Raw genomic sequence first — 13,145 nt, forward strand, 5'->3', positions numbered from 1 at the left:
CAATATACGTCTACTGAAACTGCTTGTTTTTGCCACTGAGAGGCTCCGATTGTTATTATTAAGTGTCAAACAATGTTATGGAAAGGCTCCTTCAAGAGAAAAATGTTTTTCTTATCCTTTGATTAATCCAAACTGTTCTCTTGCACTTGTCCTTGAACAAGGCTTGGTCAGACCAACAGACCAGATCAAGTGAAAGTTAAAGAAAGACAGTTTATTTTTCTGTAACGTTTGTTTGGACCAAGTCTCCTTCAAGGAGAGGTCTCATGAGAGTCTCAGGAGTTGGGCTGTTGCAGGAAGACAGTAACAAACAGATTGGATCAAGTGAAAGGTAAAGAAAAACGTGTTTCTCTTTAGTGATCCCTTTCATAAGATTGTGAAACACTTGGACTAACAGTCTGAGCCAGTTAATGGCAAAAGCAAGCACAGTCGTTGGGCATACTTTAAAGGTGTGGTGGTTGCTCCTAGTGGTTATGCAGACTGTTTTGCATTTGCTGTTTGCAGCAGTCTTGCTCAATACTGGACTGATTTAAAAAATAGTTCAAAAAATGGTGCAGTCTGAAATTAAGCAACTTTTACCTTTAAGGCCCATATGTGTAGGATAAAAATTTCTGACTATCTCAAAACATCTTCTCATCTATGCTGCATGATTAAATGCAAATAAGGTAGAATTGCAAAGACTGTGCAATAAAGGAAGATTTATTCACTTTTCAACCGTTTTAAAAGAAATAATCAACCTGTAATTGATACTATCGATATGTAAAAAAAAGCTTACATTCAATCAACATTTATTCATTTACCATATAGGTGTCAACAGATTTTTTTAAAAGAACATGTTCACATACCTGCAGACCTAATGATCTGAACTTTGAAACAGGCTTAAGTCCATAGAAACAGTTTTTTAAGCAAACTGCAAATGTAACCTGTTTGAGGCTATAGCCAAGGAAGATAAGAACCTAAAAATAGTGTGCACGCTATATAATTGTGTGTACTTACTTTAGCTGCAGAGTTGGACATAATTACAAGGACAGTAATGTGCAATCAGCTGTGAATATCACATACCAGTTTGTTATCACTTACTTGGAAAAAAAGGTCATTTTTCAGTGAGGTTGGCGATAATAAAATAAATCAGATGGAAAATGTACTGCAGCACATGGCGACTAAGAATAAAATCTTGTCACAGACATATTGTATGCATGCATGTATAATACATCCATGCATACATGATACCTTTGTTACAGATGAGTGAGAAAACAATCCCTTTCAAACTGTCACAGACTGTTAGATGCAGCATTGCTTCAGCGTAAAATTAACCAGGATCACCCATTTAGATCCTAATGGCACTTTGTTGCATGCAAATCACAGATATGCAAGTTGAGATATGCTTTTGCAGTGGAATATATCTAAAATGAAAACCCTTTCAATTAACTGCCGTATGGGGTTGTAAATGTACATTAATTACTTTGTAAGGCAGACAGGCTCTGTTCATCGACTGTCAGACTCGGATATTACTGCTGCAAGTGAACGCGTCAGATCCCCCCCTTGGAGGACGATAAGGAAATGAGTCAGCTGGCGCATGCACTTTATTCTTTCTCTCTCCTCTGCTATAGACTGCAAAGGGCTGGCTGACTGGCTGGCACCACAGAGACCCAGTGGCACCGTGCGGGAACCAACGTCAACCTGTGGTGAAAGACGGTGGCCGATTGTTTCCTGTTATTGAAGCACAACTCAGGGGGAGGGGGGGGGGGGTGGGGGGGGGGGGGGGTGGCTCCAATAAAAAGGAAAGCCATTGAAGGAGAGTGCTACTGTAGAAGTGTCCTTTGGCCAGCCTCAGATGTGATAAAGTATCTTAAATGACTGCCAACTGTGACATATGCCTCAGCAAGTAAATCCAAGTCATGTCAACTACTAGAGGATTGCAATAATTTAAGTAACACAGAGTACAAGTAGAGGCAAATTGTCTCTACTTAGTGTTGTATCCCATGTGCATTTCTTTGTCAGTGCTGCCTGAAGGAATGAGGTTGAGGCAAGTTCACAGAGTCAATAAGCAGAATATCAACTAGTCTCAGAGAACAGGGCTCAATGTATAACTGCTTTAAGGCATGGGATTTTAGCACTCTCTAACATCAATTATGTTTAACTAACAGTAGCTGAAAGTTTTTCCTACTAAGAAAATATTGATCAGTTTGTCAGGTGACACCTGTGCTGGTTGCTGCTGCTACTAAATAATTAATATCAGACTCATGACGATGGTTGTGACAACTTATCACATTAATTTGCCAACATGATGGTTGAAAAAAATAAATCAACAACAAATCAATGTTGACTTATAGTTTCACACAGGACACAGATACCAGTCTCCTGGGTCAAAGTCCCGTACTTATTGGTGCCATCCAGCTAAATAGACTTTTTGCTCTTTATATGTAAGTTGCTCTGACTGTCCAATAGTGATGTGGATGGGTTTAGGAATGGCTGAAAGCCAGGTGCATCATACTCAGATGCTTAAGGGTGCGTCGTGCACTGATTCTGAGGGCCACAGCCCAAGCAGCAGATTTTGATGCCCTGGGAGTGAGGCCAGACTGACTTTGCACCATCAAGATTTATTTTAACCATATGTATGATCTCCACTAAATACAAAGCTGTTTTTGTTTTGTCCTTCAACTGCACTTCCTGAATCACAAATTCCACATAGAAGAGATCACTTCAAACATTCCTTTCAACATTATTTTTTTCCTCCAAATATCAGGATAAGGAACATATTTGGCCAAAAATAGCTTGACTTGTTTGTCTGGCAGAGTTGGGAATGTTAATGGACTGAGATAGAGCTTATTTCTGCTCTTCTGCTGTGTAACAATGTAACTGTTAATAAGTACAACACATAACACATATGGAGCCAAAACACAGTGAGAAACAGAAGAAATCGATAGAGTTGCAGTGTGTGAAAATTTGTTTGCTGCAGCAGTTTTGTAATTATTCCAAATGCTTTTGTAGCATTGTTAAAGTCTGGTCCATATGTCTGTTTTTCTTTTCTGCCGCTCCTGCCAGTAGACTTTGTGTGGAGAGTTGATTTGACGGGATGATGACTCCTCTGAGTCTATTCAGTACAGAAAGGATGTTGTGTCTACTCTTTGTTCCAGTCTGTTTTCCCCCCACAAAGTACTAGTTGTGCAGTAGACAAAGATAAATGTTATTCTTTCAAGAGGAGCCTTTGCTTCTTCCCCACTTCACGTACATTAGGATGAATTAATTTACCAAAATGTTGATTAAAAATAAATAAATAAATAAATGTCTAGATCTCCCAGTAATGCCAGTGAGAGGTTATTAGGCAGATTGTTCAATTCACAACACATACCACTAGTTACAGCTTGTGAGGTCACAGTTTATATACAGATCCAGTTTACAATTGTAGCTCTGACTTTGAATATAAGGCCCACACACTCATAGCACATCCACACAGGTGATTTCACTTTGGGCTGATTTGACCTCTCAGGGTTGTGAGCATGGGCCTGATAGACCAGTTTCAGGGGAAACATTTAGGAAATCAATGCAGTAGATGAAAAACTTTTTCTCTGTGTTTGCATTCTTCGTTGACAGTGGAGGCTTGTGAGAAAAAAAAACATTTCAACGTGACACGAGGTGAGTACTTGATATACAAAAGATTATTTTTTGAGTGAAGTATTCCTTTAAGTCAAAACGTCTGCCATTTAAAGTCCCATCGTGCATGCTGGCTCACAAAGTGTATTTCATCCAACTGTTTTTACATGCATTTTGGATTTGCACATAAAAAGATTTTTTTCACTTGGCTGAAGCTGGAAAGTTGTTGTGTCAATGAGAACAAAGTGTGACTTACTGGGACACTTGAATGGAGCAAAGTCATTGTTAATGCCATTAGTAAAACCTGTCCCTTTTCTAGTATGACATAGAAAAAGACCAAATAACTTCTTGATCACTCTCCTGTTGCAGTTGTCAAACTTACACCTTTATCATTTGTTGAACTGTTTCTGAAATTACTCCCTCGTTCATTGTTTCACTGCTCCCAATATCTTAGACACTAAAAAATGTACTCTATAGTGAGCACAAAAAAAAAAAAATCACTTCAGACACTTATATAAGCGATCTTTTCCATCCATTTCTCACCCTGCTATAAATTATCTATTTTCCTGGTGTTTAAAAAGAGCCTTAAAGTCTCTCTCAAAGCAATATTTTATCGCTGTAAAGAAGGGCCTCACATAAAACTGGTCCATCTCTGCAGTAGAAAGATGCAAACACTTTTGAAGTCGGTGCTACATAACCAGAGAAAACAGAGAAAAGGGGCGCTTTTGCTTGGAAATCCTCTCAACTCTAGTTAATTACCATTACACAAAAAGGTCAAAAAACATCTCCTGATCCTGACAAAAGTAAAATTCCTCATGCTCCCTGACTGATTTGTTTGCCTTAGCTTCCTGTCTCACACCATACCTTGTTTTTCCTTCTTCCTTACACGTATGTGTGTTCTTAGATCAAGCCTTGATTACTTCTGTCTTCCTTACTCTCTTTGGACAGTTAGCTTCCTATGCTGCATGATTCCCTTTGCAAGAATCATGCAGCCACCTTACTCAATACAACACACAATCCCAAAACTCTATCCAGCAAGTACTCCAAATCTAAGTGAAGCATAAAAGACTTAGTCTCAAACTTTTCATTACTTATTTTGTCAAAACTCTTCATTCTAAAGCTGTCTGTCACCCCTTTACACTCCTTAAATCTCCTCGCATCCACTCTGCTTGAGACTCCATCAACTAAACCTTTTATTGAAGCTCTCTCGCTAAGTGGAAAACCACTGGGTACATATCCATCTCAACCCCCAGAAGTGTGACTTTCAAGACATTTTCCATCTGACTCTTTGACATGCCCTCGATGACTATCAAGCCAGATCATTTTATATCAATCTGTTTATCTTCTTTCACTTTGTTCTTAATCCATCTTGCCATAATGTGCTTTCCTGACAAAGCTCCACATCCAGCTCCCTCTTTCAAACCCTGGATTTATTCCCACCACGCAGGTTTCTTTATCCTGTTCCCTCTTACAATGAATCCACTTTCAGTTTATTTCTCTTTTCTGAAGTTCCCTTTCTTCAAAATTTAAAATTCTCAACATCCATTTCTGTTGTTTCTGTCTCCTTTTACTCTGGTCACTGGAACCCATGGTGACCTTGATGTCCAACTGGTCGCCTATTGCGCTAATCTACTTTTATGCTGATGACCAAGCAGTGTTAAGATGCATGTGTAAGATCCCTGTGTAGCTCTGTACAAGTTAGACTGAGGCATACATCTAATCAAACAATACATTTTTATACAACGGTTCATATGATACCTCAGATGATGTATGATATCTAATGAATTTAAGCCTCATGATGGCCATTATAACGTATGCTTAATGTTAAGTTACTTAGGTTAGATTAAGGCAAATTAAGTTACATAAATTTTAGAATTTAGGACATTTTTGGGCATCGTAAAGTTACACACCTAAAGTAACATTATCTATGTTAGAGTTAGGCGATTAAAGTTACATAATTTACGTTCAGGAGAAGAAACATGTTTGGGTGTGGTCACATTACTTACTTAATGGAGGGTTATATATACGAAAGATTTAGGCAATTAAAGTTCTGTAATTTAGGTTTAGTGAAGTGAAGGTATGTATTGGGTTAGGAAACATGGTGGAAAGCATTGACACATTATGTGGTCAATATAAAGTTATGTAGTTCATGATAAGTTAGATTAGGTTTAGGAGAAGAATCATGATAGCGACATATCTTAAAATAACTCAAAGTTCAGCTGGTTTCACGTGGGACACAGACACCAGTCTCCTGGGGGACAGTCCTGTGTTTTGACCCATTCACCACTCCAACCTGCCTGATTACACATGCTTTTGCTTGAGTTTTTTGCTTTGCGTGAGTTTTACAAATTCTGGTGACTTACTTTCTGTCTTTATTCGTATGAACAGTTCATTAGAACAGTATCTAAAAAACACCTATGAGTGTGGAAGATCTTATATTTATGGTTCCATAATAACTTAACTGACTCAAATGCACTATTGAATCATTGTAAAATTTAATGGGTTTAACACTTTTAAAATATGCAACTGAAACATGTCATTGCAGTGTTGGAAACGTATCTCTCACATTGAGAATTATTTCTCTCTTGTTTGCTTGTTGTTTATTTTGTGTGTGTGTTTAGTGTAGTCTAACTACAACAATATAGTCATTTAAATGTTAAATTCTGTCATTTCCTCACAGGAATCCAACATTTGTGACATCAGAGATAGGATATAACTAATATAGGTGACTGATGTTCTGTTGGAAACGGTTTGATGCCAAAATAAACCATGACTCATGAGGTGCTTCCTCAAAATCCATGTCCTTTGTGGGGAAACCCAAGTTACTGTATCCACCCTTTGTCCAAAAATCCTGATATTACACCACTTCAGAAAGAACTATTACTTTCCACATGCCAATGTATTCATTGGAAACAAGATAAATTATTATTATTTTCACCCATCATTATTATAATCACTATGTGGGTCAATTCTAGCCTAAACATTAAATGTTTGACATTTGATTTCTGTTTTAATCCAAGAATTTCCTTAAGTTTACATTTTTTTTGCAGAGATTTATCAAGTCATGCTTTCTTGAAAGAAATATTGCTGTTGAGTTTTTCAAATTAAAATTCTATACCTTTAAATATATATATATATTTTGTTATGTTTTACACTTTGAGCACCACAAATTGAGTGCCATCTAATTCCATTATTTTTGAAAAAAGGCAGACATCTCTACTGCTGATATCTCCAACATTCCACAACCCACACCAAAACAATCTAGACCCATAATTAGTGCTACAGGAAAGAGACAAAATGTGCATTTTTGATTGTGGGGTTAACTTTTCCTTAACTTAAAAAAGCATTATTGAGGCAGCTCTTCTTGCCATAGATTGTGTGTGTGTGTGTGTGTGTGTGTGTGTGTGTAATATCACCCTGAGACCTAAATGTTGAATACTGGTAGGTGTAACATTGGACAGTAATTCAATGAAAAGAAAAGGCAAATCCATCTATACATAGTAAACCTATAAAATAAAATCCAGTGCTATAAAATCACAACACAAACCGAGTTGAGTTTTGCACGTGTTTTATTGGACAGTGCTGACCAGATCAGACAATGCCATGACAGGGGCAGCATACTAACATTTAACAAGGAAAAGGGAAAAAAAGAAAGGCCGGACAACAGCGGTGGGAGGGGTACAAAAGTAAATCAGCACCGCCCAGCAGCACACAAACTTTGGAAAGTCCTGACATCGTTATATCGCTGACTGCGGCCACATCCTCGCCCCTGGATTACAAAACCTGCTTTATTCAAAGAAAACGACCCTTCCTCAAAAGTAAGTTTTGTAATTCATAACTCTATTTTTTAATATCGTGTTTCCACAGGAGTGCGTTGTCTGTTTTAGTTCCCTGACAGAGGGCAGTAACTTAACTCTTTCCTTTATTCTCGACCAGTCCGTTTCATGTGTGTTTTGAAGTGATTAGCCAATGCTAAGCTCAAACAGCGGTAGAAAGTGATAACTAAATATTTGGGAAAAAATAGTTATGGCTAAAAAGGCGGATAGCCGTATGACTTTACGTTTTAATTAACAATAATTTTCCTTATATATTGTATCATTGTTAGTGTACAGGTTGTCTTAATTGCTTGTTTTTACCATTTAAGCCGTCGTTTTTGTTTGTTGTTTTTTCGTAACTTTCCCTTTTAGCTAACTATGTTGCTAGTCCGAGACATTTTTCTCCTGCAGTAAGAAGTGCAGGGAAATAACGTGACTGTTTCCCTTTGGAAGTGCATAAACAGTTTACACAGGCTCTTCCTTTCCCTCTATATGAATCATATAACAAGAGCAGTCTCCTCCTTATCTGATCTCGGCATTGTGATATTATTTAAAGAAAGCGATGCCGTAGTGCTTCCTGAAAACAGTGGGCCAGAAGCTAGTGACCAGCAGATAACCCCTGGGTTCAGACCCTCATTGTGCACCAGGAAGGCAGACAGACATATTTTGGGTTTGTCTCTGGGGGCAAAATCCTGTCCTCTGAAGGAATTTAAGACATTTAGGCAACATTTCCTTCACTGTCAGTGTAGAATAGGTTGTGTAAATGACCCATGCCCTCATGTTCTCCATGATGTAGCTGCATGCTGGCGTTTAATCAAAAATTTCAGAGGTGTCACTTTCAATATGTTTCAGCATTGGAGAATGTATGTGTGTGTTAACCTTTACCAGGAGACAGATTACACACAATGCTTGTTTTAACGTTGTATGCTGAGTATGTGAGCGACATGCATTACATGATCACATCCTCATCAACCGTCATATCTCCTCATTGATTTCCGGCTTCTCTTTTTCCTGACCTTTCAACCTTTCAAAGACTGGAGTTGTCTGCGCCTCCGCTGCCACAGTCACTGCTGCTCTGCCACTCGACAAGGACACTTCGACCTCAGTCCGAGTTTCTTTACACCCCAGAGACCCAGACTCAGCTTCCACCAACACCTCAAACTTGAACTTTACAGAGATGAAGGCTTATGTGGCATGGTTTGCCCTTCTTCTGTGCGTCGCTGTTGCAGCCTCTGGTAAGTTTACCAGCTGATATTACGAGTTTTCAGCTTTTAGAGCTTATGTTATTGGGTTTCAGGCTAAAAATGCATGTATTGATAAGTGTATAACCTCAGACAGCAGACTGAAGGCCGCTGGATGTACTGGATTTGGAGCCTTCAGGGCGTATTTTTCAACCTAAAGTCAAGGCAGATATTAGTCTTGCCCTGGCCCGTTTTCTCACATAACTTCATTGTGATAGCTGGTTTTTTTTCTTGCACACTAAATCAGGATTTTACAACCAGTCTGCAGAGAGAGGTTAAAAGCAAAACAGTTGCTGTTTAGTCTTTTGGCTTGAATGATGGTTTATCTTTACAACGACTCAGATTATATAGCATATTTTAAAAGAGTAGGGAGATAAATGTGATGACATAAAACCTATGCAACTCCAAATTGTATTCAGACTATTGAATTACTGAGTACTCTTGGGAAGCATTTGTTTGTGTGGGTTTTAGTGATAAACAATATTTTATTTAAAGACAGTCCATGCAGGCACAGGAAACAAGAAAACATGTGGGCTGCTCATAGATTTTATGTCATCCTCCTCTGCTGGCCCCCCTCTAACACTCCCCTCCACTGGTTGCCTGTGGCTGCCCATATCAAATTCAAACATGTAATCCCTACAAGGTGGCAAAGGGATCTGAAGCCCTCCCTGTGCCTGCAGGCCATAATCCAGCCTCACACTCTTACCAGAGCTCGGCACTGCTGCTACGGGGTGTTTGGTCTGGCTTCCCTGCAGCGATCTGGCGTTTAGGGGGGGCCACACAACCACATGGCTTTCAATTAATAAAAGAATGTTATTGAATTTATTCTTTTGATTATTATTCCTTTTTGTGCAAATGCCCCCAACATTATGTCTCAAATGAACTGATCTGATTTTAAAAATCAGTGTCAAAAGTGCATTATGCCACGCAGTTTTAGTTAAGCTTATATATTTTTCCAGGGTAGAGGATATAGTTTTAAATCTATTCAAGATCAAATGAACTGTGACACTATCTGAAAGTACTAAGTTGTGACAAATTTTTACAAACTCCATGTAAGGAGTAGCTTTTTATATAGTACAATTTTGATCAGACTAAATACCAGGAAAGAAAGCACAATGCACCCTGCTGTTTTGTAATACAGTTTTAAACATGAACTCAGCAAAATAAGGTCGTACACGTTCATTTTTCAACCATGCACTTGAAGGTGAAACAAAAACTCAAGTGCCAAATAACCTTTATTTTTCCACACTCTGTCTGTGTCTATAAACATACACGAGAAAAACAAACTGGCATTTCCAACTTGCTTTTTAAATAAGGCAAATTGGCGCTGGCAAGCATACATCACTGTTAAGATTTAGTGCCAGAAAAAACAAGCCTGTTTGCAGAATCTGCCTTCAGCGTTGACTTACTGTATGACAAATCACAATATTGCCACAAGTGCTAAACACCGTCTCAGCAGGGGTGCTGGTGGCGGGGATACAGAGGTATTTTTTTGGCCAACTGGCGGACCTGCGGAGAGTTGACCTTGTGTAGCTTCCACTGCGGAGGATCAGTCACACTGTCTGCTGGTGGAGTCTGCAAGGAGCTGTTTAGCTCAGCTTTAATTGCCTCTGTGACACATAGTGCTGGATTCACTATCATTTTATTTCTCTCTTGAAAGAGGTTCCAAGGATTTTTCTTCCTCTCTTCCTCTTATTTTTTTCGGCTCCAGCAGCTTTAAGAGAAGTCCCAGAGGGAGCTGTGACACTGTTCTCAGACGGCAGGGTACTCTGACCCTGTGCACTGAATGCTGAAGCGTTAATCAAAACATTGGTGTGACATGTATGAGTCCCTCTAACTCGGGCATTGTTTAGTCGTCGTTATAAAGTCCAGTATTGTCATATTAATTTGAAATTTTCTCTGACACAGTCTCCTGGGCTTAGTACTGTGTTGTTGTTGAACAACTCAAGCACAAACATCAGTTGTGACACACCAAGGCCAAGAGTGTACTCTGTGCGAAATTAAATTTGCACATTCCCAGACTGAGTAAGGTGCTGCGAAATAAAACAGCACCTATATATTCACTGGGATTTGAGGTCTGCTTGTTTCATAGAGTCCTCGCCAGCTGCGAGTCACTGTGGGAGCAGACACGATGTGAAAGTTCCTCAAAAGAAGAAGTAAACACAGAAAAAGTAAAAGTAAATCACGAATAGCCTGCAGCCTGCAACAAATCCCTTGACACTCTTGGCCAGTTTCAGGCAATGAACTAGAGTGTCTTATTTGAGCTCAGTTTTGCTGTAGCTTTTTAAAACTTATATATATATATACATTTAATAGACTGAATATACAACAGCATTTGCACTTAAGTAACCCAAACACTTCTTGGCCATATATACTGTATCTATAGATATCCTAGATAAATAATGTATGTATGTATGTGACCTTAACAAGTGATCTAGTAAAGGCAAAGAATGATGTCTAAATAAAATTAGAAGTTTTTGAAACTGTAAATGTAATACGTCCTTAGCCTCTCCCCCGCCCTGTTTTTTGCTGTCGTGCATTTATTTATTTTAGTATGACGACTGACCATTCAGTGGAAGAGCGAGTGTTGTGCAGTTTCAACACTATCACATTACTTGGCGGTAGTTTCAGTGATGTAATTCTTACATGGCTATAGACATTTGCACAATTTTAATGTTCCTACTGGGAAACACTGGTGTTGTGGTCAAGGAGCAGCATCGGGGCTGGGTAGTATATATCAATATTAAAACAATATTGTGATATGAGACTAGATATCTTAGATTCTGGATGTCATAAAACCATGTTGTATTTTCTTTATTTTAAAGGCTGCAATACAGTGAAGTGGAGGGTTGTTCCAATGCCAACACTTAAAATGCAGTGCAGTTTTTCCCATGGAATGACGGCGGCGTTGGTGGGGGGGGGGTCTTGCGTGTCCCTTTGTATCAACTTTCTCTAAATTCGGATGGTTTCGGTCCATGAGTGCAGCTCAGCAGGCAGAGCTCTCCATGAGTTCTTTTTTTCCCCTCAGCAGCAGCTTGTCACTCGCGGGGTTGATAATTGATATGTCGATTGGTTCACAGCTGATCAGATCACATGGATGGATGAGAGGAGCAGTTTGTCAAGAAAAAGTACACTTTTAGACCCAGCAGAATGAACGTTGAACATGAACATGAAGTTTCGCCTGACGTTCTGCCTGAAAAGCCTCCGATACTACCTGAAATACTGAATTGGTCATCAAGTCTGCACCAATCCAAAACCACCCTTTTATTCATAAACTTTAAAGGTGTGTGGGATTTTGTGGCATCTAGCATTGAGGTTGCAAGACTGAAACTTTTCCCATGTGCCAAGCGTGTAGGAGAACTACGGTGACTGACACAAGTGGCCCTTTCTAGAGTCTGTGTATAGTTTGTCCATTCTGGGCAACTGGAGAAACAACATAGCAACTTTATGGGAGAGGAAATGTCAGCAATGTAATATTTTACATCGGATTAAAAGGGATTAACTGGAGCTATGGCATACAAAAATGATAACAATGATTTAACATCTGTACAGGATTAGTAGTATACAGCTTGTAATTTTTGTCTTTTAATGCGGTGGAATTCAAATAATATTTCACCCGATATGCGAGTTCAGTGATCTGATTGCAGTTGAGAAGGAAAAAATGGTACTGAATCATCTCTAATTATCTTAATGCCAAACAATTGAAATATGTCTACTTTTAATGTGACCAATTTTGCAAAATTTAAAGACTATACTTGATGGAAATTGATGGTTCACAGCCTTATCCTGCGATATCAGAGTAAAACTCCGGTTATGTGATTAAACCCACCAGAGTCAACCTGTTAAATTCCAACACTGATTTTCTAAAACCACAGACTAAAGCGATTTTACCCTGGAATCTGACATGAGATCGTGGTTTCATCAGCTCTGGATTATTTATAAAATCAACCACTGCCTTTTTCTTTCAGAACTTGAAAAGATCATCTTTGCTTTCACCTTACACCTTGATTATTAAAATTCCCTATGTGCTGGGATCAGTCAGGCCTTTTTTTTTGTTCACAGCTCATCCACAATCTCTGGACAGGCTTCTGTCAGGCTCCAATAAAACAGACAACATCACACCAGTCTTAGTTTCACTACACTGCCTCCCTGTGAGGTTAATTGTGTTTAAAATTTTTGCTGTTTGTTTTGAAGGCCTTCCATGGTCCAGCCTACGGGTTTATCTATGAGCGCAGTTCGTCTCAATCCCTTTAGTCATTTAACTGGGATATTTGTTTGTGCCAAAATCGTGGAGGCGGTGATGGCTTTGCAATAGTGGAATTAATTCTGCCTCTATATGCGGTCATCTGAGTACATTCTTTTTTAGAGAACATAAAAGGCATGAGATAAAGTATTTAATTTCGCATCTTTCCTCACGGATGTGGAAACATCTGCTTCAGAAAGGACAATGTACATAATTTACTTCTAAATACATTTTTACGTATCTCTTAAAAAGTAA

At 38.9% G+C, this 13,145-nt stretch overlaps 1 protein-coding gene across 3 annotated transcripts in view; it reads left to right on the forward strand.

The window, feature by feature from the left end:
• Positions 1-7,317: 7,317 nt before the first annotated feature.
• Positions 7,318-13,145, forward strand: part of eng (endoglin) — a 48,822-nt gene continuing 42,994 nt past the window's right edge. For all 3 annotated transcript variants that reach the window (XM_042509603.1, XM_042509604.1, XM_042509605.1), the window contains exons 1-2: positions 7,318-7,409; positions 8,440-8,641. In XM_042509603.1, the coding sequence (XP_042365537.1) occupies positions 8,584-8,641 (58 nt within the window). In that variant the 5' untranslated portion in view covers positions 7,318-7,409; positions 8,440-8,583. The remainder of the gene's footprint in view (positions 7,410-8,439; positions 8,642-13,145) is intronic.

This window comes from Plectropomus leopardus, chromosome 20 (genome assembly GCF_008729295.1).
Source record: "Plectropomus leopardus isolate mb chromosome 20, YSFRI_Pleo_2.0, whole genome shotgun sequence".
In the NCBI taxonomy this organism is placed as follows: Eukaryota; Metazoa; Chordata; class Actinopteri; order Perciformes; family Serranidae; genus Plectropomus; species Plectropomus leopardus.